At 41.9% G+C, this 27,662-nt stretch overlaps 1 protein-coding gene across 1 annotated transcript in view; it reads right to left on the bottom strand.

The window, feature by feature from the left end:
* Window positions 1-741: 741 nt before the first annotated feature.
* The window catches only part of LOC141794904 (bone morphogenetic protein receptor type-1A-like), a 53,688-nt gene continuing 26,767 nt past the window's right edge, over window positions 742-27,662 (bottom strand). Inside the window, exons 3-13 of the mRNA XM_074675527.1 lie at window positions 15,606-15,985; window positions 7,812-7,974; window positions 7,388-7,490; window positions 6,714-6,813; window positions 6,540-6,627; window positions 5,953-6,088; window positions 5,207-5,399; window positions 4,391-4,688; window positions 3,836-4,011; window positions 3,496-3,626; window positions 742-3,179 (exon numbers count right to left, since the gene is read on the bottom strand). Of these exons, the coding sequence (XP_074531628.1) occupies window positions 3,054-3,179; window positions 3,496-3,626; window positions 3,836-4,011; window positions 4,391-4,688; window positions 5,207-5,399; window positions 5,953-6,088; window positions 6,540-6,627; window positions 6,714-6,813; window positions 7,388-7,490; window positions 7,812-7,974; window positions 15,606-15,687 (1,596 nt within the window). The 5' untranslated portion in view covers window positions 15,688-15,985 and the 3' untranslated portion in view covers window positions 742-3,053. The remainder of the gene's footprint in view (window positions 3,180-3,495; window positions 3,627-3,835; window positions 4,012-4,390; window positions 4,689-5,206; window positions 5,400-5,952; window positions 6,089-6,539; window positions 6,628-6,713; window positions 6,814-7,387; window positions 7,491-7,811; window positions 7,975-15,605; window positions 15,986-27,662) is intronic.

Here is a 27,662-nt window from a genome sequence, read left to right on the forward strand (position 1 = left end):
CCCCACTCTCCTCCTCTTTCCACAGTCCCCTCTCCTTTCCAATTAAAGGCATAAAAGCCCTGAAAAATAACTGAGGAAAAAGAGATTTTTCTGGTCTAAACACATGTTGTTCAGCATTCAAGAGCAGCTCGGTTAAAGTTTCCTTGATGTGAAGAGAGTTGCTGAAGTTGTTTAGTTGTTTCGCTCTTTTACCAGTGCCCCTTTCCTGCAAGTTGTTCACTCAAAATATAATTATCTCTAATTGTTTCCACTCCTGTGGCTGTGTTAAATATCTGTAGATGTATAAAATGGTCTGAATTGAGGTGTTCTGGTTTCAGACGCTTTAGTTTATCAAATGTAGTACCACCGTTTGTCCAGCAGGTGGAGCGCTCCTCAAAGACAGCCAGTATCACCTCAACCAAAGCTACATGAATTTTAAACACCATTACTTTCCGTTCGAGGAGAAACAGCAAACTGTGACCCAAACTGTCAAAAGGTAAAGGTAAATGTAACACTGAGTTAACTTATTAAAATCGTTTTAAGCTACAGGGTCTCAAGTTTATAGCATTAAATTAATTAGTAATGATCAAAAACAGAAGTCTGATTAAATTTACACTCAAACTCTGATTTTGGGCTTATTCTTTAAAATCCAAATGAATGAATGTGTCGTCTATGTGTCTCCTCTGGGCAGACACGTTTCTGAACCGACGAACTCAAACCAGCAGCAGGTAAAGAAGTAGAGAGAACAGTGATTTTGTGTACTAAAATAAGGTTATTTACTTAAAAATTGTTACATTGGACAGACTGTATACAGTTTTTCATTTCCTTGGTAAACTCATAAGGCACCGAACCAGATGCTGTACAAAACAACACCAAAAAATAAAACATTAAAGATTTACATATTAGAGATTATTCCTATATGGGGGAGTTGGTTTTTGCATACTCATTACAGAGAAACACACAAAACAAGTTACTGCTCTTAAATAGCTAATGTATGAACAGTTAGCTTCACTCATTCACACACAAACACACCGCACTCACACACTGGGCCGACACATGCACAGGAGGAGAGAAAACTCCAGACTTAAAGGAACAGCACAACATTTCTTGTGTCTGGAACAGAGAGGATTAAGCTGTTTAGCCTAGCTTAGCACAAAAACTGGAGTCAAAGGACCAAACCACTAGCTGAGCTGAGACGAGTGTTTTCTTATTTTCCAATGGTGTAACTTAAACACCTTCAGCTGGGTCCAAGTCTTTGAGCCAAACCAAGCTAACATCACCTTATCCTTTTCCCAAATTTCTCTAAGAAGAAAGTTTGCATCTGAAATAGTTCACAGGTTTGAATGCTGTAGGAAGAGCAAAATGGAAGTAAAGAGTCATCTAGACAGTACACCCAGTTTTACAACATGTGAGAACCAAGAACGTTAACCTTAGTGGGAGGAGCCACAGTTGACCTTCATATCAGTAAAACAAATTACGCCCCTGGAAAAGAAATAGTGTTATATTAGCCGATGTGTGTTGTTGGCAGAGCTGAGGCAGAACAGCCACTAAACATCAAGCATGGTTTGGTGCCTGAACTTTCCAAGCTGTAGATACAAAATCCATAAGCTGAAAAATCTGTACAAGCAAATCAAGAATATTATTTTCAAAGTAAAATCATTCTGAGTGGAGATTCAAACTCTGTCTGATCAAACTACTCCAGCTTGAACATCAGGAGAAATTTGGGGCTCAGTGTGTTTCTCAGGGGCAACAGGGATGAAATCCACAGCTCTGACGTTAATACATTACCAACTTCATCTTCCAGGGCACAAGCAAAACCAGATTAAAAAGGGATCTGGTGATCCATTAGTATTTGAGGAAATACTTATCAACTTTTGGTTACTGTGCTTCTAAAAAGAGATTCGTATCCTGAGCACAGTCAATCAGAACAAACTTGAAATCAATTATTTCTATTCCGACATGTTATTTCTTTAAATTGCTAAATGTTTTTTAAAAAGGTAAAAAAACATGATGGTGAACGTTCTGCTTACACACTTATCATTTCTTTCAAATTAAAATGTCTATTTTTGTTTAATGTAATAAAAATCTGTTCAGCCTTTCATTGTTCTGTTTTAACTCTGATCTTTTTGGCATCAAAGGAACCGACTTGTGGATCCTGGTTTGTTTCTAAACAACAGTCTGATATGCAGTTCTTGGTCCTCTGGCCCCACCCACTGAGGTTGAACTCAATGATATACAGAGCAGTTCCCCCTCTTTTAGACAGCCAACAGACATAAACCACCATGTGGACAGACAGACAGAGAGACAGACAGACAGACAGGACGGGAGACGTCTCCAATGCGACCCCTTCCTCTCCTGAGGCCGGCTGGACGTCGACACCACTGCAGCATAGTGTTCTGGTTTTTCAAATCTTCTTATGAGTAGGCACGGCATCCAATGATAACATTTATTTACACATTAAAATTCACATATTATAATAGTACCTTATTTTTCTTTATAATTAACTCTACTTTCAGAGTGGAGATATATTTCAATATGGCAGGAGAACTCAGTCCTGAAGAGAAAGTAACAACAGCAACAGTCAGTTGGCATTTGAAACAGGCAGAAGTGGATGAAGGCTGGGCCAGCTGGGTCCTTAAACAAAAAGAGAACTTGTTTCTGAATCTTTTCCGGGGTTTTCCTGACAGGCGTCAGGTGACTCCTTTCCCCTCCAGAAGAAGTCGTCTTTAAAAATAACTGTCTCGTTTGGCTTTCACAGAAAGCGTCAAACTGGCCGTCTTACCACCTATAAGCCAGGAGGAGGCAGAGGAGGGGCAGGAGGAAGGACTCCATGTTTTATTTTCAGGCCACAGACACACTAAAGATGGAGGAAGAGGAGGAGGAGGGGGAGGTCCACAGTTCAGCCCTCAGACAGGTCCTTTAATCTCCTCTCCTTCCTCCTCCTCCTGATGAAGGTTAACTGAGGCTGGACAAGTCAATGCGGTCTGATCCGGATCAAACGGCTCCGGCTGAGAGTGTTCAGGGTTCAGGTGAATCTGACGGCGTTGATGGGACGAAGATGAGGATGAGGGTCGTCAGATCTTGATGTCCTGGGACTCCACCATCTTGGCGAGCGTCTTCTTCACTCTGAGGATGGTGAGGCGGGAGGCCGGGTTGTGAGCCCAACACTCTGACATCAGCTTTAGCATGGCTCGAAGGCACTGTGGCAACAAACAACTTGTTTAATAACAACGTCAGAGGAACATCACTCTGAGGACAGGAGCTCGTCTAACGCAACAAACTGAACAAGTTTGACTTTTTCTGGCAGTTTATCACACAGAGAGATGATTTTTATACAATGACACAGAACACTTTTAACTTTTACAACATGACAGAGCTACAGTGTGGTGACTTTAAAGGTGGACTTCAAAGGACAACGCTGAACCTGTCGAGCATCAAACCTGGAGACACATTAGCCTTCAGCTCAACACAGCCTGGGGAGTAAAAAGAGGAGTAATGACTAGAGGAGAGTCTCACCTCGTCACTGTTCCAGCGGTTGGACACTGTGGGCCGAAGTCCTTTGACACACACCACCTCCAGCATGTCCTCATAGGAGGGGTCAGAAGGCACCATCTCATAGTAGGGCAGCTGGTAGTCCTCCACAATACCTGAGCAGAGAGAACAAACATCTGTGTTAACTCACCTGAGAACACAACGCACACATTTGTTTCCTGAACAGGAGGAGGACAGATGCATTACAGTAGTTACTTAATCCATATTCTTGTCATTTACAGATCATCTGAGATCTGAAATCTTTTGGTTTGGTTTAACTTTAAACTTCTTTCTTTTGCATGTGTGTGTGTATGTGTGTATGTACCTCCAGTGACGCAGCGTCGGGCCATCTCCCAGATGACGAGGCCGTAGCTGTACATGTCTGCCATGATGTAAGCCTGGAAGTGGTTCTTGTTGAGGCTTTCGTCCAGAACCTCAGGAGCCATGTAGCGCCTCGTTCCCACCCGAGTGCTCAGAGGGACGTCCACCTCGTTTGTGTCACTGCGGCATTACAGAAAAAGACAATTGTAGTTCACTCTTTAGTGTCTCAGTTCACAGCGAAATCTTTTTTTTTTTTTCACATTTCCAAGTAACAAATCAAGTTCCTCTTTTTGGATCATCATTCACTGCATCATTGGTTTAGTTTTACACATAGAGCTGGAACAGATACGCTGTGATGCCTTTCAAACAAGGGATTAGAGTTCAAATAATTACACAATGTACTTTAGCAAAAAAATACATCTATGAATATCTTGTCAGAAATTAATACAATACAATAATAACTCGCCCAATAAGTTAAATAAGCCATTGCTCTTGGTTTAATGATTTTTTACTTTGTAAGTGTAAAATCATTTGTCATCATAGTTCATTCATTGTTCACCTGTTGAACTTCACAGCGAGACCGAGGTCTGCGATGCAGCAGGTGCCGTTCTTCTTGATCAGGATGTTTTTGCTCTTCAGGTCTCGGTGGGCGATAGCCGGCTTGCCCTGTGTGCCATAGATCTCTGTGTGCAGGTGGCAGAGGCCACAGGCGGCAGAGTATGCCAGCCGCAGCAGAGACTGAGTGTCGAGCGTGGTCAGCTTCAGATAATCGTACAGAGAGCCGTTCTCGTGATAGTCTGTGATGAGGAATAGCTGCGTATATGCGCCCGTGCCTTTAATGTCAGCTGCAATGAAGCCTGCAGGAGGAAGAGATGATTGACAGGTCAAATCTCAATTTAAAAAAAGTGGTTTGAGTATTGCTACTTATCTCTCTTTCACACTGTTCCTGAGTCTCCGTCAGAGCATTCATCCTATCTCAGTTTATCAGTGTCGTCATGGAGCCGCGACAGCCTGACAGACCACAGCTGACGCTCTTTGTCATTAGTTTAAATCAACTTAATCTAAAATCAATCACTGTATTGATCACTTCTGGAGTCCTTGGGGGTTTAAGGTTTAAATGCTCCACTCACAGTCCAGACTGTCACTTTCACTGAAGTCTGCAGCTGGTTGCGTTTACAGAGCACTCTGTTTTACAAATTGTTGAAGCAGCAGTTGAATAGACTCAGATTGTGTCTCCTGTTTAGAGATTCCTTTACAATCCTAACAAGGCTCATAATGTAAAAGTTGGAAAACCAAATGTTTATCCCTTTATTTTAAGACAAGGGCAGCATCTATGACCAGGCTGAATGAGAGTGGATATGGACGTGATCAGTACCGAGGATATTTTCATGTCTCATCAGGACGGTCTGGTAGATCTCGGTCTCTCTGAACCAACTTGCTTCTTCGCGAGTGAAGAAGACTTTGACCGCCACCTTCTCTCCCCTCCAGCGGCCCAGCCACACTTCACCATACCGCCCCTTCCCGATCTGACGCACCATCTGAATCTGCTTGGCAATAGTCCGCTGCACCTGAGCACGAGAGAGACAGAAGGATGAATAAAGCTGATCAGCAAAGGTTTATAAACATTACCCTATTTCAGTTTCTTCTCTCAGAGCACTATGAATGTAGGCGAATGAGAAACAAAGAGACTCAAATCAGCAAAAAGTCTGCTGCAGGTTAATCACCAACAGGTTAATCTGACTGTTTTTGGGCCTGATCAAGAATTAACTCTTTTAAACTTCAGCTATGTCTGCTTTGAAAACATCTTGATATTCAACGTTAAACATAAAAAATATTGTTCTCCATAGAAAAGACAAAAAACTGCTCAACTATTTTACATTTGTCTAGGTGTATCTTATAATTTAATGTCTGCATGAAGTAGTAGCATTATTCTTTCCCTCATTAGTCTCACAGCAGTCTCAATGATGAAATTCAATGTATGAAAAAAAAAGGAAATGTTTTTATAAGTTCCTCTGATCTTGAATAGGTCCAGGTTTTTCCAGTCAATCCAAACACACATCAGAAATGTATCTGTTTATGTTTCAAAGTGGTGTGTTTGAAGGTGTAGTGTAGTGTTCTTACCAGCAGGGGGAGCCCTGAGCCACTGCCTGAGCTTTGTGATTGGTGGATGAGGTCTTTGAGTGACTCTCCAGCATGGATGAAAACTTCCTGCTCCAGATCCTTGTGATACAACTGGCGCTCAGTCTGCGACTTATACCTGCTCCACACACAAACACAGACACGGAGTTAAACATCTGAACAGAGAAAGACAGTTATTCTCTTGTCTTACAACATACAGTTATGTCTACCTGAGAAAGTACAAATTTAAAGGCTCTGAGTCATTAAAGTCATTCAGGCTGAGTCACTGAGCTTTGAGTCTGCAGCTGTTTACACCGCATCAAGTAAAACAGAATGAAAATATCCAAGTAGAGATTAACTGAACTTTATCTGGCTTTATCTAAACAGAAATACCAAAATAATAAAGAGTTAGGAATGTTTTCTGAGACTTCTTCTTCTGGATAGTTAGTCAGGAGCTTTAACATTTGGTTGCTGTAAACATGTTGAACGCAGATTCAACGATCCCTAACTCAGTGATAACCGATGTTAGTGAAGGTCTTTGGATCACGAGAGAAGGTCTGAGGAAGAATGATGCACAGGTGCTGTCATACCTGTAATAACAGACCACAGTGACGCAGATCAGGGTGCAGCAGCAGACCATCATGGAGATGAGGAAGGCTAGCCAGTGAGGGCTTCCCTCTGCAAACAGGACAGACCAAAAGGTTAACTCACGGCTACATTCACCAGATAAACACCTGATCACTGAGAGGAGGGGGGGGTGTTACCTGGAGGAGCCTGAGGGGGGAGGGTGGGTTGCAGGTCTCTGTTGCAGAAGTCTGTGTTGCAGCACTCGATGGTTCTCCTGGTCTGAGCTTTAGGAGAGTCCTGTCAGTCAAACAGAAAGTGAGTCAGATTTGTTAGAAACCCAGGACTTTTTTTTTTCTCACTTCTGTATTTATACATTTTTAACAAAAACCCAAAATTAAAGGTTTCCATGGGTCATGGAAGACTGTGACACTTGTTTCTGAGTAGAGACTTGTAAGAACATCAAAAATAGACAAGTAAAAAACTAGGCATGGAAAGAAACTACCTTTCTGATTTTGTTGTATCTGTGTGAGACGTCAAAAATCAAATAAATCGAGCTGACACTTAGCTGATTAACTTGTTTCTGGGGCTGTGAGGCTGTGGTGATCCAACCTGCGCCTGAAGGGCTTGTTCTAACTCTTAATCCTTTTTAACAATTTTCTCATCTGAATAGTACCAATAATTTTAAAATAATCCAGGAATCTTGAAACATTTTGAATGTCATTTCATATTTGTGTAATTAGTTAATAGGTCTGTGGCTTTATTGGAGGATAACTGACCCCCAAAAAACTGTCTCTCTGTGGCTGAAGTATTGATTTGACTTACTTAAAATCTATTTTAAAAAACTGCTGTGTGAAAGTTTGTGTGTTTTCACCTTGCACTGGAAGTGTGAGCCCTCATACTTCATGCAGCCAGAGGTGAGGATGGCTTCACCATGCTCATCCTCTTCAATGATCGCGAAACACTGACCATTGGTCCTGAAGAGACAAACAGACAAATGTGTGTATCAATGAACATGATTTAAACTCAGTTCAGCTGATCAAACTACAGGTGCATCACAACAAATTAGAGAGCTAATTTAAATAACAAAGAAAAGACTTCTAATGTTACCTAAGAAATACATGTTTAAAATAGTTTCCCTTTCTGAATTAAACTACTGAAGCAAATGAGTATATTAAATAATCAAGAAGAAGAGGAATAAAGTAGAAGAACAGTATATTGAGATGCTGAAATAGCATTTTAATTAAAATTTTTTTTTGCTTCAGTGGTTAACCTTCTCTCTGTGCCTCTCTACTCACTGGCAGGTGTTGTTGGTTGCGTCCTCAGGACAGTGTCCTGAGCAGTAGCAGCTGAGGAAACGGGCGGCGTCCTCAGGCGCAATGGTTGAGTCCTCACCAGGTCGCCGTGCCTCAGGTTTCACCCCTGTCCCCTGCAGAACGTGGTCTGGATTCTGACCTGCAGCTGGACAGAAAAACACAAACTAAGCACTTAAAAAAAATTAAGTTAAATGTGTCTCATTTGGAGTTTTGTTGGACACGTTTCAATAAAAGAAAAGGGTTTTATCTTGAGTTTGCAGTGGAGGGGGAATCTAATCAAGACTCTGAATTTTAAAGCTGGTCTAAGTCCAGGAGTCTGGACTGAGTGGAGCTTGAAGAACAGACTTCAGGTCTGATTTATCAGAGTGACTCCTGCTGGAGGTGAAACATTCCTCCTCTATCAGCAGGACGGCAGACAGAGAGGAGGAAGAGGAAGACAGAGCTCCATGTAAGGAGAGCAGGTTATTTATATTCAACAAGTGTGAGTGTGTCATCATTATCTCATATTTTAGCTGTTTCAGAAAAAAATCCTATATATATTTTCTACTTTTTTCACATTATTGATGGTTTTTTTAAGAATCTATATCATAAATATGTGCTCACTGTATCCCTTCATTTTTTTAATCTTGAATGCAAGGTCAAGTTTAAAATATTATTAACAAACAGATATAAAACACATAACTTGAATTCACACATTGTCATTACTCATAGGTTATGTCATTATACTGTCTGTACACCTAAATCAAACAGTATTGATTGTTTCTGTAACCTCTCTTGCAACATCCAAATTCAGCTCCCTCAGACAGACTGTATACTCTAAGTGTTTTTGTCAGAGGAACAGAGAGAAAGAGTTCAGACAGGAAGAAGTCTTAATCCTTCATGCTGTATCTTCCTTCTCCTACTGATCTGTTTATCTCTGCTCTGTTCTGTTGTGATATTATTTTTTTGTTGTCTTTCCTTTTTTTTTAAAATCCAGGACTTCAACTTCTATATCATCTCTTTTTCTTTTCTCCCTCCCATCTCCTCATCTCCCCCCCTTTCCCTGCAGCTCAGAGTAAAAACACTCAGAGGTGTTCATGAATGCTCGGTCATGTCTGGACATGAACTACCTGCACACCTACACTTTGAGCTGCCTGATCACCATGACGACAGTCTGTCTGTCTGTCTGTCCCTGTCACAGTTACTCCTGGTCTTGTGGTTCAGCGAGTCTAGCAGAGGATCTAGAAGAGATCTGCGGTGACTCTGCAGACTGGAACGCAGACTCTGACTCATGTTTGACACAGAGAAAAAAACAGAAACCAGAAAATCCTCTGAAGACTCCTCACTGTGACGTCTGCCGCACACTGAGCTGAGTCTGCACATTAAATCCTCCCCAACACACAGACTGTGTCCTCACCAGGCTGCAACTTTTTGGAATTCCAGCCCTTCATCCAGACTGAGCTGCACTCTGTCAGAAAACATCAGGTTGTTGTTTCTGTGCAAACTTGTGTTTCCATAGAACTACCAAATTAGCTCCTAGCTAGCTGCACACGACCTTTTTTCAATGCAAGACGGCTTAAATTACAATGTCTGTTTTTGTGAAGTGAGGACAGTTATTCTCTCAGATTAAAGCTTCATGTTTGACTCTGTTTACACTTGTCACAAATATCACACTGAGGACAACAAGTTAAAGTCTACAGCAGATATATTCATGAAGGTTTGAGCACACAGGGGAAGTCTCCATTCCCTGCTCTTAACTTTTGGTGCACGTCATTTTGGAGGAGTGAAGCAGTTTGGTTAACAGATGTGTAGTGCTGGGAAAGATGTAGGACACCTCATTTCACTGCCTGAAACCTGAATCAAAAATGGAAACAACAACTGAGGTTGAGAAACTACTTATCGCTGAACACATCTTAAGTCTTCATGCATGAACAAAGTTCCCCTTTTTTCTTTTACAATGCTAACACTTTTGTTTACAGACACAGTGACCTTTGACCTCCCAGAGCCAGTGTAATCAGAGTTTAGCTCTGAAATGTTCACAGATACGTCCCTCCTCCTTCTCAGGTAACGGACTGCTCTGATTGGCTGAAAGTTGGGAGTTTGTGAGGGAAAGAGACAGAAGGGAGAAGTGAAGGAGGGATGGGTGTGTTAAGGCTGGAAATGGCTGCTCTGCTTTTCTCTCCATCCACATGTGTACTTAATTGTGCCGGCAGTCGGAGTGGAGACTGAGGTCTGGCAGAGAGGATGCTGGGTAATCAGACTCTCTCCATGTGCTCTTAAAGTCACAGTGCTGCTTCAGACTGACTGTTTATTTACATACAGCAGCAGCCAGCTGATGAAATGCTCTGATCTCTCATCCTCTGTAGCCAACACATCTGAGGAGAACCGTAAACGATGATGATGATGATGATGTTTGATGATGTGGCCAGCAGTCAGTGTGGTCTGCAGACTGTCAGCTGCTCTCACACAGAGAACCATGATGGTGGGATGGTTCAGAATAAGCATGATCATTGGCTGATTTTGACCTGAGGAAGTTTGTGAAGACAGAGGCTGTTTTCCAAACCACCTTCTACACTAGCAGTGCTAACTATTTTGGCCTATTTTAGCAGTATGTAGTAGGTAGTATGCCAAAACTTGCAAAATCTGCAGTATGCCAAAAGTCCCCAGGTGTCCTACCAATCCAGGAAAATTTCTCAGTATGCAATAGACCAGTCTACCTGGCATACTGTTTCCCACAATGCACGGCACTAATGCTGTTTGTCAATGCACGGGTGGCAGGTTTTGGTGAAGTACTGCTGTCTCCTGGAATGAGTCAGCACTATGACTACAAAACAACAACACTAACATTAGACAATCTATGAGATAGAAGTGAAGTGATGAGAAAGAAACACTGGTAAATGTCACATCTAGTTGTAAAAGAGGTGTTTACTTCTACAAATTTATTAAAGCCCATATAAACCAATTACCTTACGTGGATTATATGGAAGTAGTTTTTTCATCAGTTGTAAAAATAAAAAGTCAAACCCTTTAAGTTTTTTTTAAAAACAAACAATATAACTTTTTGGTTTAAGATTAAAAATCAAATATGATGTTTCTGCTGTGGCATGATTAACAAAATAACTAAAATGTCACGATAAGGGATGGATACCGTTCACATTTGAAACAATACGGTACCGATGCCTAGTACCTGGCAATAGGTAATGGCACTCAACGGAACCAATTTTTGTGTTAATGAGGTAAAAAATATCAATTTGTTTAATAATAAAATGTATTTTTTTTTATTTTACATATTTATTCTTCAATGTATAACCTTATAATGCTGTGTTCGTTTTCAGCATGGGAAATCACCTACTTTTCCACACTCTCACTAACCTTGCAGAGCAGATGGACCTGCCTGATACAGTTTCTGAACTCCTGCAGGTCCATCTTACCAGGCTCCAATGACCAACAATTTCACTCGGCTAAATTCTGACCGGCCCAATCAGTGAAGAGAGGCGGGAGCTGTGGGAGCAGACGTGACGTCAGCAGACTTTCGTACTTGTCAGCGTTCCTTTGATTCTTAAGTTGACTTCACAAAAACAGCAGCAGTCGTCTAACGCCATTATCACAACTGTTTCTCGTGTTCCTGTAGTTGTTCGTCTATTGTTTCTCAGCAGCAGCAAACATAAGCTACGTCATACTGTGGCTTGATGTGGATTGGTCCGTGGTGAGTGTGCTAATCAGAATGATCGTCCAATCACCAGCTGCGGATTTTTTTTAAAGTCCCGCCTCTGAAAACAAATCTGAAGAGCTGCTACCCAGATGGACTAGTGAAATATTTCCGTGGCGGATATATGAAACTGTCTGTATGGCGTGTCAGGTTACATTCTCATAGATACATTTAGGTACCTAAACATGGTCTTTTGACTTTTTGTGAACCAGTACCTGGTACTTTTGACAGAATTTGGTCGGTACCCATCCGTAGTCGCGATCTACCAATAGTTTGTTTTGTACTTTTTTCAATAAAGGTTAAAAAGAAAAAAAATCAGCAGCTGTAACTCTGCCTTCTGAAACTTAAACCCAGAGTAGTATACTACAAAACAGACCCAACAGAACTGTCGTACTACATACTAAATGCAAAAGCAGCTGGCAGTATGCAGTATGCCAATACATATTACATTCACTTGTAGTAGCAGGTGTTTTGGAAAACAACCAGAGTTGATTCTGCCGCAGAGCTCAATTTGAGCTAACAGACAAAAACTGATTCTGTCATGGATTAATCTGATCATTTTTTCATAACTATCAGTTATGTGTTTTGTAAAATTATTTGTATCCCTATGTCAACATAAAAGATCAAATAATGTGTAATTAGGAACTTCAGGGCCACAGACTGGTTTTTAAAAAACTCTTCAATGTCTAAAACGGCCCCCACAGTCAAGAGTATTGTTCCTAAGCGAACATCTCTGAGCAGCTGGTGTGTGCTGCGACTCCACTGAGGCCTGCAGGGAATCACCAACACAACCCGAGTGACGCCTTCTGCTGCAGAAACACTGCTGCTGCTCCTCCAAACAGAGGCAAACAACGGGGGAGAGGAGGGAGGAGAAGGAGGACAGATCAGCTGTCAACCACAGAGAAACCCTGAGAGAACGATCAGTGTCGCCTCCTCGCTCCGACCTTGGACACACAGGGTGAAAACAGAGGGAGAAAAGGACAAACAGCCTCTGAGGTCGGGCAGGTGAGGAGAATGAGTCATAGTGAAAAATGTTTCAGGTGTAATTATAAAATCAGGCTGCCTGGAGCCACATGTGGTGGCTTTTGCTTGACTGTCAAACATGCTATTAAAACTCTCATTATAACTATTATTACTATTATTACTATAACTGCATGTTGGCTGAGGGACTAGTTGACGGCAGAGTCCCTGACAAGCATGTTTTGATTTTTTGTTTAACCTTCGTCATTATGAGTAGACGTGTCATTAAATATCTTTATTCATGGGAGATAAGTGATTGCTTTCATGTATTGTGTGGGGAATGTTGCTCCACTGCTTACCAGCAGAAAAGAAGGAAGAAAATGAGATGAGGAGAAAAGAGTAAAGAATAGATTTCAAGGTGAGAGGCAGAAAGTGTTAAACTCCTACTGTGACTCTGACTTTGGACAGTGGCTGTTTTGTTTGAGGAAGGCAAGGATTCAAGTTGTCTCCTTCTCAGAATTTTAACTCAGGACAGTGATGTCGGGTCTTTTTAGAGCATTACAAGGTTCAAAGACGTCATCAATTCATCATCCATTAAATCTGGAAGCAATCAACTTCCTGATTGATTTTAGTCAACTATGACAACTGCTGTGGTAGCAACTGTAAATTAACAAAAAAATGGACAAACAAAACTGTCTGTTGGTGAGAGCAGGACACAGACGTGTGACAGGTTTTCTCTGGTTACCAACCATCATCACTTTCTGCAGGTCGACAGGAGAGGACAACACATCCTGAACTCAATCTGCCTCCTGAAACAACATCCTGCACGAGTTATGTCACCTCTCTGATGGACCAGTCTCAAACCACTCTCAGTCTCAAACTTTTCTGGGCTGTCTAACAAATTTCAGCATGTGTGGATAGATCAAAAGGATTATTTTGCTTTCGACTTGAACAAACATAAAAAACTTTTTTTTATAAAGGTAGCACCCACAAAACATCTTTAACGAGATGTCTATTGAAAGGAGCTTCTCTCTCTCTTTAGCTTTTATGTTTCACAAACAAAAATATATCAGTTATTGGGAATCAGAAGGGAAAGTAATAAGAAAAGTGATTTTTTTTTTTGTTTATGAATTACAATCTTTTAATTGCTTTGGATTAAAGCTGAAACTCTGCATTATGAAACATGTCTTTGTCGGTCAGTCTACACAAGCTGTGGCAGAAATAAATCCTTAGAGGGGAAGTAAACAGTGTTTCAAAGGGTGAATAAGTCTCCAGAGGGACTGAAGGATATTTCCGGAGAACAATGGCTGTTTGGAGCTTTTAGTGCCACTGACAGCTCGTATGGTGCCATACAGGAAACAGTTAATGTGCAGTGAGGAAGTGAGAGCGGCAACAATCATTTCAACAGCTTCCTGCAGAGAGGAGTGGAGCACCGGACAGAGGGAGAGATTCTGAGGCTGATACAACCGCTGTTTTGTGCCACCGTACATGAAAGCGTGCTGAAACTCAGGAACTTTTTGGAGGCTACAACTCTGGCTTTCTGAAACTAACAATAAAGAGCTGTAGTTTTAAAGAAAAAGGGGAACCAGAGTTTATTTACAAAACACCTGCAGATTTTTACAAAAATATCTTTGGGTAAAAAGTACAAAAAATGAAACAAATCTCTCTTTTCCTTTCTCAGAATTCAGTGTGTCCGTGTGTGTGTGTGTGTAAGCTCTCGTGTGTTATCAGAGAGTTTGAGTCAATCACAGTCAGTAACACTTTGCTGAGCACCGCCCTGCTCTTATCAACCCACTCTGCGTGTTTGTAGGTCTGTGATTTGCTGCTCAGACTGTGACCTCTTTCATGTTCAAAGTTTTATAACTCTGGGCACATTTTTCACAGTGAGGACAACAACTGAAAACATCTCTGTGTGCTTGTAAAGATTGTGCTGCGGGCCCTTGTAGTAAAGACTGGCTTATTGTAAAAATAATAAAAATGAAAGGGGGAAAAGGCCTATTTATTCTGAATGAGATCTAACTCATTTTTCCACCTGGATTCTTCCCAGAGTATTTGTTGAAACCCTGCAGATTTGAACTTTAATAACCCCGTCAATAGTCAATCATGTGTTTCAATGTAAACAAATGGATCTCAGAGGCTCTTTATTTCTTGTAGGGGGAGGGGTGTCTGGGTCTCTCCTTTGGTTGCTGATATTCATCTGTGTGCATGCAGGGGGGCTGATTACACAAGAGAGCCTTTTTATGTTAATGTCAGTCTGTAAGTTCAGCTTATCTCACTCTTTGCAAACCAAATAGTTAGCCAGGTTAAACCAAAGGTATAATCATGACAGTCTATGACCAACATCTAAATCTGAAATAATGTCTCCTGTTCCTCTCAGCCCCTGAGATCATTTCTTGTTGAGCTACAGAAGCAGCTTGTGTGCACAATCTCTGAAGATTGAGGCAACTCACTAAATATCAGTTCCAGTGATCTCACATAATGACTTGAATATGAGTTTACTGTGGTAAAACATTAGAGGAGGCTATTAAAAGATTTTCAACCTTTTTCATTACCTGGAGCTAATTTGATCAAGGATCCATCAGACCAGTGAGACACACTTCTTCTAAAATATAAAATTAGGATTTTGTAACAGAGTATCAAAACGTGCTCCCATATGGAGAGAGCAGCAGTGTGATATAACATGAATCTTTCAATGTGGATATTTTATTGAGAAACACCTAATACAAGAGAGCATGCTCACTCTATTCTTACAGTACGCATTCGCCAGTTTGTGACCTGAAAACATGAATAATTGATGCCGGCTGACCACCTCTGCTATTGATTTCTTTTGCCACAGCAGCATTTCCGAACCCAGCAGATAGACTGGTCAGAACACCAGCAACAGCAGTGAACTTGTAGTGAATCATCCTGAATGTTTCCTGCTTTGTTCTTGCAGCAGCTCATCCTGATTTACAACCTAAAAATGATCCTGGTGGGTAAGAAAAGGATGTTTCATGCACTACCTTACCAACGATCACAGTTATTCATTTCTGCAATATGAATTATCACACATTTCAATTAGAAACTGTGTGTGGGGTAGGAGCTTTAGTGAAAGAAAAAAGTGGGAAAGTCCCTTTAAAAACTCTTACCATCAACTCTGTGGGTCAGCACAAGACATGCCGCTATCACAGCCAAACAGAACGTTAGCCCTGCCATCCTGCAGCAGGTCATGACTCAGACTGGACCGGAACTGGGCCCAGACGGGCCGTGCTCTGGTATTTGGAGATTCTGGGTCAGCTGCTCAGGGTTTTGGGACTGTGAGGACACACTCGGGTCCTGATAAAAAGCTCTAAATCCACTGCAGTGGTTTGAAAGATGAGGAAGATGGATCAAGCAGGGGGAGATAAGGACTTTGAGGGGTAGACGTTCAGCTGGTGAAGGTAGAGAAGGGATGGTGGGAAGATAGGGGTCAGCTGGTATCACAATATCAGGTCCTCTTCTGTCTCACAGGCTCTTTGGGTCCCATACCCTGGAAGAAATGAGAAAAAAAAACAGATTTAAAACAAGTTTATCATGGGCTAAAATCAAATTCTGGTTGATTGATGAATAAAAATCACTTGGCTTTAAAACTTCTGGCTACAAGAAGTGTCTGTTGGTTACTTTGCTCTGAATCTTTCTTTCCCTCCCTTGTCTTCAGGGCGCTGTGACCTGGTGACCCCTATTGGCCCGGCGCTGGCCTCCGACGGTCCAACTAACTACCAAATTATTTGTCCAGGGATGTTCTGCAATTACAGGGACTGGCCCTGCGCAGCGCTAGCAACAGCATGTCGCAATTAGTGGGCGCCGAAAGGGATGGAAGTGTGTGTGTGTGTGTGCGTTTGTTCGTGTGTGTGTGAGAGTTAGAGTGAATTAGTGGCAGTGCCCGGCCAGTCTCTGTCACTTTTCATTTGCCTGGGGGGGACAAAGAGGTCCGACCTGTGACCCACTTTTCACACATCTCTGGTTGAGAAGGCACAGAACAAAGACACACAACTACACACACTGGACATAGAGCGAGTGTGTGAGTAAAGGGGGGGGGTGGGGGGTGGGGGGTGGGGGGGGGGGGGGTGTACAGTTGTTGTGAGATGAGTGTGTGTGAAACTACCAAATTAAAGAATGAGAGAATGTGAGAGTAAGTGTGTGTCCGTGTGTGTGTTTGGCCTTTTCTTGAATAGATTAAAATATCCACAGTTTAGTTTCGGCTGTTACATTTAAGCCCTGTGATACGAGTGTGATCAAAAAACATCATAAAACTACTGAAAGAACATTGGGTCCCAACAGTTTAATTGCCTCGACAGAAGTTACACTGTGTGAGACTGCCACAAAGCTTTTTTTTGTGTTATTGTCACTAAATGATTGTCCCAAAAAACATCTGATTCCAGGTTGATTGGTTATGGTCTTTGACAAGAGAACACAGGGATCAGACTGATACAACAACTTGGCAGTGAGGCATTTTGGGACTTGATCTTTTCCGGCATTCGTCCGATTACAATCGAGAACTGCACTGCTAATTAAAACCCATTCATGTGCAAACAGCTGCTATCTTATCTGATGATGCAAGTTTGGGTTAAAAAAAAGGGCAAAAAGACAAGATACTGCTTTCTTCAACCACAAGTAGACAGTGCAGGTCAGGAACATGTTTGAGGGCGTGATCACACCGGCCATCCGTACCGTGTCCTAGCAAGCTTTAACCCTAAAGACCAGTTTATTTGGCCAATGTGACTGCTCCACATCGTGCTCGGACACAGTACTTGGCTTTGGCACACTTTGGAGAGGTGTGTTTTGGCGCAATACACTTCATGTATGAGCACAAGCACATGTAGGCAACAAGAGCATGATGTATAATTAGGCCTGGGACGATAGTCAATAAATCAATTAATCGACCAATAAATAAAATGAACTCAAATTTTCCGGTCTAAAAATGTCGCCATGTGTATGCGTATTTGTTTCTGTAGTTTGGGTTGAAGCTGATGAGGCTGATGAAGCCTCATGGATGAGAGGAGAAACGCCTTGACAAACTCTGAACAGTCCAGTTGTCTTGGTTTGGAACATTGAGATTAACTGAGCTAGATGAGAGAGAATTTACATCTCTTAAAGCAGACCGATATCAGATTTTTTTGGTGGGAGTCCGTTTATTTGTGTTTTTGGTCAAGTAAAATATGGCCCTGTCTGAGTGCAGAGGAAACCAGCAGAGGAGCAGGGAGGGGGTGTTTGGTGTGTGCGCCCTGGGCTTCTGCTGCACAAAATCACTGCTGTAGGGGTAATTTCTGCCCTAAACCTTGTGATAGGACCCAACTTGTTCCATCCCGGAGTATCACTTTAAAGGTCAGAGGAAATGTAAAGAAGAGGACGAAACAGAGAGAGAAGAGGAGGCTAGGAATAGTGTCGTAAATGAAGGACAGACCTTGAGTGTACCTGAGCCACATAAACACACACACACACTTGCCTGTTTTGGCGTCAGTGTGTGGATAACTGTACGTGAAAATATCTTCACCTCACTGCCACAATAAACCCTGAAGTTTGTTTGTGACTCTTTGCTCCATTTACAGACCTACAACAACAACTGCAGCAGCAGATAATACACACACACACACACACACACACACACACACACACACACACACACACACACACACACACACACACACACACACACACACACTCTCTCTCAGGCTGGGGGAGGCAGGCAGGAGCGAGGGAAGACAAGACAAGGCACGTTCAGGAAGGACTGTCTGTTGTGAGCCCCCAAGACAGGAAGCTGACTCCCCCCTCTCACAAACACACACCCTTCGCAAATCACCAAACACATCTACTTCCCTTTGAAAACACAAGGTATGACAGATTCAAACACACACACACACACACAGACCGTTGATATGATGAAGACTCACTTGCAGCTCAAACCCTTGAAAACTGTAGAAATGCGAGCTGTCCAAACAGTGTAAACTCACAGAGAAGTGAAATACTCATCCTAAGAGGAAAAACAACAGAGGTAAAAATCCTCTCAAAGAGCAGGATTCTCCACACACTAAGGGTGTCATGTAACTTTCACTTTACCCCCTCCTCCTCAAGTTTAAACTTGTCTGTGATCCTGAGGTCTGCTTCTCACTGGAACAACAAACTCCTTCTTCTACCAGAGGAGGGTACAGAGATCTCCTACACACAGATACCAGAGTTCTGTTTCTGCAGACTCATGTTCTGTAGATATCAAGTGCTTCATCTGTAACATATAAGCCAAGTCAGACCATCTAGGACTCACAGATCTGCAAATCAGCAGCTGATTATTTGTCTTCTGTTTGAAAAGTAAAGACACTAAAATGTTGTCTTCTCTCAGCTACTAGCCTCGAAATAAAACTTAGCAGAGAAGAAGTCAGAGTAGACGAGTCTGTGAATGCAGCTTGTAAGAGATACTGAAATTCATCACAAGCGAGTGGGCTGAGTGATAGCCTTAATGTTGAGCAGAGCTCTATTTTAGTTGTCAGTTCTTTGCTTTACTACCATATTTGCTGTCCCTTCTACAGATACCACAATAGGTGGTAGAAATGAGCATTTAAAGCAAAACAGTCACTGCTTCCTATTCGCCGATGATTGGAATATTGTAACGAGGATACTTAGATACATTCAAGAAAATAGTTAAACAATGAACTAGCGATTGGCTGATTTTAACATTGTTGTTTTGGTGCTTTCCTTTGGATAAATATGCAAGAATGTGCAGGTCAGACAGGACACAGCTGACAGGAAATGAAGAGTGAGATTGGTATGAAAAGCCATGAAGCTTCACAGTCAGACTTAAACCTAAACCAGAAGTTGTGATTACACAGACGGCCTCTCAGTCCCCCAGGCAAGCACAGGATCTCCACCCTTACATCTTTAAAATTCATCCTGATCTGCAGAAAGTGCTCTCTGCAAAGCTGTCAACCAAACATCCAGATATGGTAAACAGTGTCCATTGTTAGTGTTGTATCTTCTTCAGTCTATTCAAAGGAACAACCCTCAAAAATGCCTCTAAATTGGAGCATTTTTATTGGATAAATCTCTGTTACATCACCAACAATGGACAATCTTAAGCACTGATTCATGAATGGGTATGACTTATATGAGAAGGAACCAGTTATCAGGAGTTAATTTATTTCAGAACTTTTCGTCAGGCCAGTCTCATGTTTACGACTTCAGCGAGATCAAGCTTGAGTACTTTCTGTACACACTCCTTTGTCCTCTGACGTCCTGTCTCCCTCCTCTGCGTTCCCCCTCAGCTAACAGCGGTTAATGTAGCGTAGCTGCTCTGGCTAGCCTGAAGTGACATCAGAGTCTTGGAGGAGGAACATTCAGCATGTCGGGCATGAAAGGAGGTATTGTTAGAGGTCCCACCTGTACGGAATAAACCGCTCTTATAGGGAACCACTGAGCCATAACTGCACCCCCCTCAAGGGGAAGGAATTTTGGGTCATACTGCTCCAGGGACGCTGGGAAATCTGGTGGGATAGAAACCCAAGCAGTATGTTAAGACTTGTAGAAGAAAGAGAGCTCTTCAGAGGCTTTTATAGAAGCTTGGTGCTTCTGGATATAATAACTTTTCATTTGGCTGGAGAGGTAGCAGCCATAAAAACAGTTATGTAAAATGATATTACTCTGCCATGACTGTGGCAGATCCAGTAAGGAAACACTCAGGGATTTCTTTTATTATTACCAGGATCTGTGACTTTAATGACCACAGCTCATGGGAACCCTTCAGCCACTTTGACTGAGAGTAAGGCACAAACAGGGACAGAGGTTCTGTGTCCACAAGGATAACCATCAGAAATAACTCAGCACCTAACTGGGCTAAAAGTTTGACTTAAAAAAGCTTCAACCTAGATCAATTTTTAGACATTTTTCAATCGTGTTTCTGATTGTCCTTCTCTAGAAACTGCCTAGTTCTAAAGGTTTTAAATAAGTCAGTTGTTTTCACAGAGATGGGACCTCAACATGCTGCAACTGTGTTGAAAAATAAACCTAAATGAAGTTTGACTTAATGGCCGTCTACACGACAACAGTTTTAGGGTGAAGCGCAAAATTACTGTTGCATTTTAGCCTCAGGTTTAAACAGAAATGGCGTTTTAGCCGACCTAAGCGCAAACTTTTGAAAACAGCCTCCAGAGTGGAATTTTTCTGAAATGCTGCAGACACCGTTGCTGTATAAACAGTAAGACAGCGTTTTCAGAGGAATCCTTTAAGGACGCGGTCACACTGGCCATCCAAAACGTGCCGTGCTTAAGCACGATTGACCCCCTGCAGCGCCGATCCCCAGCTGGAGAGTACGGCCAGCGGTCACACTACCCCTATATGAACCAGACTTTAGCGGGTATCAGACACGTGCACAGCCAGCCTACATCATCGTGAAGCATCTGTTTACATGAAGCACGATCTCATCAGAGTCAGCACAACGAGACACAGAGAGCACTGCTACAACTGTAGAGACTTTTGGACTTATATTAAGTCGTTTTTGCCCGACACAGCCCTCTAACGCCCCCGCTTTGTTTAAAATGACTGTGGGGAGATGCGCTCGCGGTGATTATACCTAATGGATTGCACGCGCTGTCCACGTGCTCGTGCTCGTGCATGAAGTAAACCGTGCCGAAGCCCACCTCTTCGAAGCGTGCCGAAGCACGGAAGGGAATCGTGCTTGAGCACGGTACAGTTGCGGTCACACTGGCCATTTCAAACGTGCTTTAGAGCTGAAGCGTGCTTAGGCAGTGTGACCGTGTCCTAAGTATTCACCAATACACCAGATGACCAGCTACTGGCTTGTGATCCAGGCCCCTGCTGGTGGAGATCTACCAAAAGCGTTTTAGCATTTTAAGATAAAACAGCCATAATTCCTCATGTGTCCACTGCAAAAGTGCAGGAGTACCCATGAGGTACCATTTTAGAAAAAAAAAATAAACTAAAACCAAACATTTTTACACCCTAGTTCAAAGATAACAGACATGTAAGAGTTATTCAGATATATGCCAATTACTGTATTTTTTTGGAATAATGACTACGTTTGCAAATGCAGTTGTGTATACTTGATCAAGCAAATGTGTTGTTCCATCTTACAAACAGCATATTTTGCTGATTTTTTTTCCTGTATACAGAATCTAATTTATATAGATTCTCAATTAGCTGCATAAAATTAAACCTTAACACAAAGACATATTATTGATAATGATGTGCACTGTCATTAATATTCAACATTTAAACTATCTATTCTACAGGAAAGAAACTCTTTCAACCTGGACAGATGTAGAACTAAAAATTGCTTGTTAAGAAACTTCTGTACTGTTTGCTGTCCACATTTGTTAGGTATGGATGTGATTCCAGAGTTTTCCTTACACCAACACAAAATACTTTCAGATAACACTAATATGTAACTCATATATGGGTGATGGGAAAAGCTTTATGTATAGATGTGATTCAGTACCTTCACTGCTCCTTAAAGAACCGTTAAAGGCTGTAAAATGACACTTTGCCTTGCTCAGGGTAATGGGGGTTACCTGCATTAATAATCCATCCCTTTCATTTCCCCCCACCTCGATCCCAGGACGGACTCCAGCATGAAGGGCCAGACATCAATAATCAAGCCTTAATGTGTCTCAGTTTCCTGCTCTGGAAGAATGGCGGCAGACTAAATAAACTACTCGGAGGCCTGATTGGAGGAGCAGTGATCTCCGACAGCTCCTGAGCTCTACAAATAAATGCAGTAATGAGGGAGATCCAGATCTGTGCTGGGGAGGGAGGAGAATACTAACAGGACAGCCGAGGCGAAAAGCAGCAAGGTTTGTTTTTGTGTATTACATTTTAATCCCTGCTTCTCAGTTCTTCGAGTATTTGTTGACTAATCTCTAAGTCTATAAAATATCAATGATAAACGTTGACTAAAGTTTCTGAGAGCTCAAAGTGACTCCTTTGATTGTCTTGTTTTGTACAAAGATCAAAGATGCATTGTTCTGACAAAGGAAGGAAGCAAATTTTTAAAAGTTAAAGTTGAAAACAAATTTGTCCTTACATGTCTTAACAGTATGATTCAAAATAAGCAGTGAGCTTGAGAGCCTTCAAGTGTCCTGCATATCATTTGATTACATGACCCTCACGTACTGGTGTGTTTTTATACAACTGTCTACAGCCATTATTCCACCTAAAACGCACTGCAGTGATAGGACTTGAACATATGGGTGGGTCTGTTGTGCATATAGACATCTTAAATGGATCAATTAATTTCTTCTTATTGACTCTGTCATCTCTAAAAACCACAGAAAGCACCACCTTACAAGAGAGGTAACGCTCCAACATGTTTTTCTCTTTCCTTCACATGATGGTATCCTCTTGCACCCCTCAGTTCTGCCTCTTCTGTTCAGTCTCCTTTCCCTCCTTCCCTCATTTTTCTCACTTACTTCTCTTTCTCTCATATTACCTTCCCTCCATTCTTCATTTGTTGCCCCCCCTCCCCAATCTTGGCCCCATTCCCCATCCCCTCCAGGGGCCCCTCCTTGCAGGCGGGCCTCTGGGTGCTGCAGCAGCCTCCCGTTGGCGTCGGCGCCCTGCCCGACATGCCTTTCAGGGCCTGGGAGACTGCAGGCCAGACTTTCTGGCTCCACTGCCATTGTTTGCTTGGCTGCTCTGCGCCTCATCCACAGCAATGGATTAGCATAAGAATACCCAGAATACCCTGAGCCACGGTGAGCAGCGCTGCGGGCCTCTTCATCCCTGCATCTTCTTCTTCCTTATCATTCTTTATTTGATCCAAAATTTAACCTTGGATTATGCTTTGGTAAAAAGCTAGAAAAGACTCTGTTGATAAGAGTGAACTCTGAGCTACCTGAGAGAAACGGAAGAAACTTCTCCAGTGGGTGTTAATTATTCCATGTTGGAGAAATTGAATTGAGTGATGAAAACGATGATGATGTTGAAATGATATATTGTGCAGCCCTAGTGACGAGGTCCTTTGCTGGATGTTTTTCCCGGTTTCATATAAAGCCCTGTTTACACGACAACGTTTTATCCAAGAAATGCTAAAACGCAGAGAAAAAACTCTGCTTTTACATGGGAACACTGAGGGACTGAAAACGCTGTAACAAGCATGCCAGGCCTGTAGTTGGCGCTATAACTACCTTGTCCAGAAGCAGCTTTAGGAAGATCTCCACTGAAGTAGAGTTGAGCCAATCATCTGGTGTATTGGTGAATACTAAGAGCAGAAGTGGAGCAACAGATGCTCATTTTATTGAAAGACAGTCAGCAGATTCAGCAAAAAAATTCCACTCTGGAGGCCATTTTCAAAAGTTTGTGTTTTAGGTCAACTGAAACACCATTCCCCTGTAAACACTAGGCGGAAGCGCAACAATACTTTTGCATTTCACCCTAAAACCGTTGTGTAAACGGCCTCCAAAATTTACATTGCACCCTTCTCTCACATTCTACTGATTGCTGATTCAATACATAAGTATTTGTCTACATTAACAGGGTGACTGGACGATCTAAAATCCATCTGGGTTTAAAAGTACACTATGTGAAAATGTGTGGGTTTAATAGGACAACAGCATACAATCGTCTGAATAATACTTGAACTGAATAAGACTTTGATTAAGATGATTGTGAGGCAAGATATGTGCACAGATTAAAATCCAGAGTAGGGCTGCAGCTATCGAATATTTTAGTATTCGAGTATTCTACTGAAAATCCCATCGATTAATCGAGTAATTGGATAAAATACATTTTTGTTTAGTTTCAGAGCAGTTATTTATAAAATGAATTTTTTTCTCTTTAAGAAATAGAATTTTCTGATACAGCATGTCAATAAGAGAACTTGCTTTGGTAGCTCCAAAATTTGTAAACACACTTTGACACATTTTTTGTGCCTTGTACATCTCATCAAATGTTGCGGACCCAAATGGCACCCATCGCGTAGAATGACCCATTCGTCTCCAAACTCCAGAAAAGAAGCTAGATTTGTTGCTAGTTGCTATTTTGTATAAGAGGTAGCTTGAGGGGTTTGAAAACTCTCTTAATATAGCCTCAGCTCTATTTGAAATACCACTCTGATCTTTTTTTAAATTAAATGATTTCTCGAGGCGGAGAAAATTACTCAAGTAATTTTTGTAATCGAGTACCTCGAATCATTCGAGGAATCGTTTCAGCTCTAATCCAGAGCAAGTTTATCAATGTTTTTCTTGCTTTTCATAAGACATATTACAATCACCTTCATTGTAAGTTTATGTTAATTATTTCTGTTATAACTTCAAGATGTTGGTCTCTAAAATGTCCACAAATAGTATACAATGTCACTTTCTCCTGAAGTTTGATGTTTTCAAACAGTTCGTTTATTTTCAATAACCCAAAAAACATTTAGTTCACTTTTAAGATGAGTAAAGAAAACCACCAAAATATTCACAATTTTTTTAAAAAGAACAGTGTTTTGACTTTTATCAGTGATTATTTTGTGTTCCAATTCCAGGCTACTATTTTCACTCAGAAAAGACACCAGAGTTGTGATCAAATATGTCATCACAAAGCTTTTTAGAGCCATGTACTGGAAGCTTTAGGTTTTTTGTCCCCTGGTCTCAGAGTGAGCTGAACTCTTACAGTGCTTCTTATTTCCACAAACAGACACAGACACACACACCCTCTTCATATTTGTTTGTGTGTGAGACAGAGTGGGCAGCAGCAAAGTCTAATTTCATAAGAGGCAAACAGATCCGCTGAGCAGCTGCAGCTTCAACCTGGAGGAGGAACATGGACTTCATCAGTTCCCCCTCGCCATTTATTAGGTTACAGCAGCATAAATTACCCAGCATCCACAAGGGCAACACGGGTTTGAACCATGCAACACATCAAACACCAACTGCTTACACAATCAGCCGCCATATCCACGCCAGACAGAGACACACAGACGTTGAGCCAGGTCAGCCAGCAGTAAAGCCATAAAGTGGTACAACGACGTTCCCTTGAGGTGATTTTAATCACTCTGTCGCTATAGGAACGGGTCTATCCATCACAGGCACAAGGTTTCCTTTGTCCTACAGCTGAGTCATAAAACAAACACACTCAGACCATAAAAACAACATCAAGATCATAAATCATAGCCATGAGGGTTTCCAACACTCCCAGTTCAACCAGTTAGCCTCCCCAAACAGTGAATGGTAAAGGCTCTACAGGGGGAACACAGCGTACATATATCCATGGTTTAAGTCACTTATCACCTGGTGGCTCCTTCTTATAAAAGTGTAGTTAACACTTAGAGATCCAGCACAAAATCTGTCACTGGAGTTGTCTGTTTTGGTGCAGCAGCAGCAGCTCCAAGTGGAGATAAAGCTTGTGATCCAGGCCCCTGCTGAACAACAACCACCCCCTCCTACTCCCTCATTTCCCTGACCCCTTTGCCTTCCCTTCTCTGCTGATAGAATATGGGAACCAGGTAATGGAAAAAAACACCCCGACACACATGTGTACACCACAAACCCAGAACACACACCTCCTCCTCTGCAGTCCAGGAAACTGCAGCGCTGATAGTGTCCCCGCTTTCTGTGGGAACAGCAACACTCTGACACGTTTCCCAGGCACAGGAAGTTTAATGATAAGCCCCGCCCTCTTTACCCCCAGCTAGTCAGGTTCCTGCCTTTATCTGCTGTCAGTCATTTTTAACCTGCAGTCATCGCTGCAGCCACAGCGTCAAGCTTTGCCGATGGATTTTTGAGAAGTCATTTTCTGCCTCATCTGCTGCAGTGGAGCCACAGCAGTCTAGACTGGCCTGATCCCAGTGAGAAGGAGTGGAAACTGGAATAGCTCAAGCTCAGACAACTTTTCCCCAGGGGCACAAAAATATAAAAACTAAAAAATGTTTGTAACTGTAGCAGAGAGCACAGTGTGTGAGAGTGTGTACGCGTGGGTGGGTGGGTGGTCTGGTTGCAGACTGGACTCCATGCAGGGAGGCCGGATGGTTTCATCCACCGTGTCGTCTTGGAAACTTCAGCCAGGCCACAGAGCCGAGCACGGTCCACACAACTATATAGGTGGTCCAGTGTGCTCATCTGTGTGAGTGTGTGTTACTGTGTGTGATGAAGAAGGAGCTGAGGAAAGAAGTCCAGAAATACAGAAAGTGCAAAAACACAGATTCATACTAAAAAAGACAGTCACAGAGTAAAACTCAAATGATGTTGGATAAATCTGTAGACTGTAAATGTTGAAAATGAATGACTTTACAACGAAAGAGAATGGATGCATCTGCTCTTTAATCAATTTTAAAGTGTGAACACAAAGTGAAATGAGGTCTCAAAAAAGTGAAGGTGCATCAAGCACTCTCTACAGAGACCTGTAAAGTATTCATCGCAGTGTTTGAGGAATTTATGACCAGCTGCAGAGTTTCTGATTACAGTAAAATAAAAACTCTGCCAACTACAGAGACTGCTGAGTGGTAGTAAAGATTAACACTCCTCAAACACTCAGTTATGCACATTAATCACTTTACAACTTTGTTTTGTTACACGAGTCCAGGATTCTGACTCTAGTCTGACTTTACTCTGGATTTTCAGGACTTGTGACGCAAGCAATGACTGTATTGGTTTTTGAAAAACCAATACAGTCGTAGACCGTATGTAGACCGTTTTAATGTTTTCCTCTTTTTGTGTAAAGCCCTGACAAATACCAGCTGGAACATCTGTTGATCTAGATGGTTAGTAATTTTCTCTGCCTCAAAGAATCGTTTAATTTCAAAAAAAGATCAAAAAGTGGTATTTCAAATACAGCTGAGGACATATTAAGAGAGTTTTCAGACCCCTCAAGCTACCTCTTATACAAAATAGCAACTAGCAACAAATCTAGCTTCTTTTCTGGAGTTTGGAGACTAATGGGTCATTCTACGAAACGGGTGCCATTTGGGTCCGCAACATTTGATGAGATGTACAAGGCACAAAAAATGTGTCAAAGTGTGTTTACAAATTTTAGAGCTACCAAAGCAAGTGCTCTTATTGACATGCTGTATCAGAAAATTCTATTTCTCAAAGAGAAAAATTTTCATTTGAAAAGCAAAAATGTATTTTATCCAATTACTCGATTAATCGATGGGATTTTCAGTACAATACTCGATTACTAAAATATTCGATAGCTGCAGCCCTAGTGCCGATGAGATAAAACTTTGATTAAACATCCAACCAAGC

This window comes from Halichoeres trimaculatus, unplaced genomic scaffold (genome assembly GCF_033239565.1).
Source record: "Halichoeres trimaculatus isolate MK-OKI-2021-1 unplaced genomic scaffold, fHalTri1.1 fHalTri1_scaffold_8, whole genome shotgun sequence".
NCBI classification, from domain to species: domain Eukaryota; kingdom Metazoa; phylum Chordata; class Actinopteri; order Labriformes; family Labridae; genus Halichoeres; species Halichoeres trimaculatus.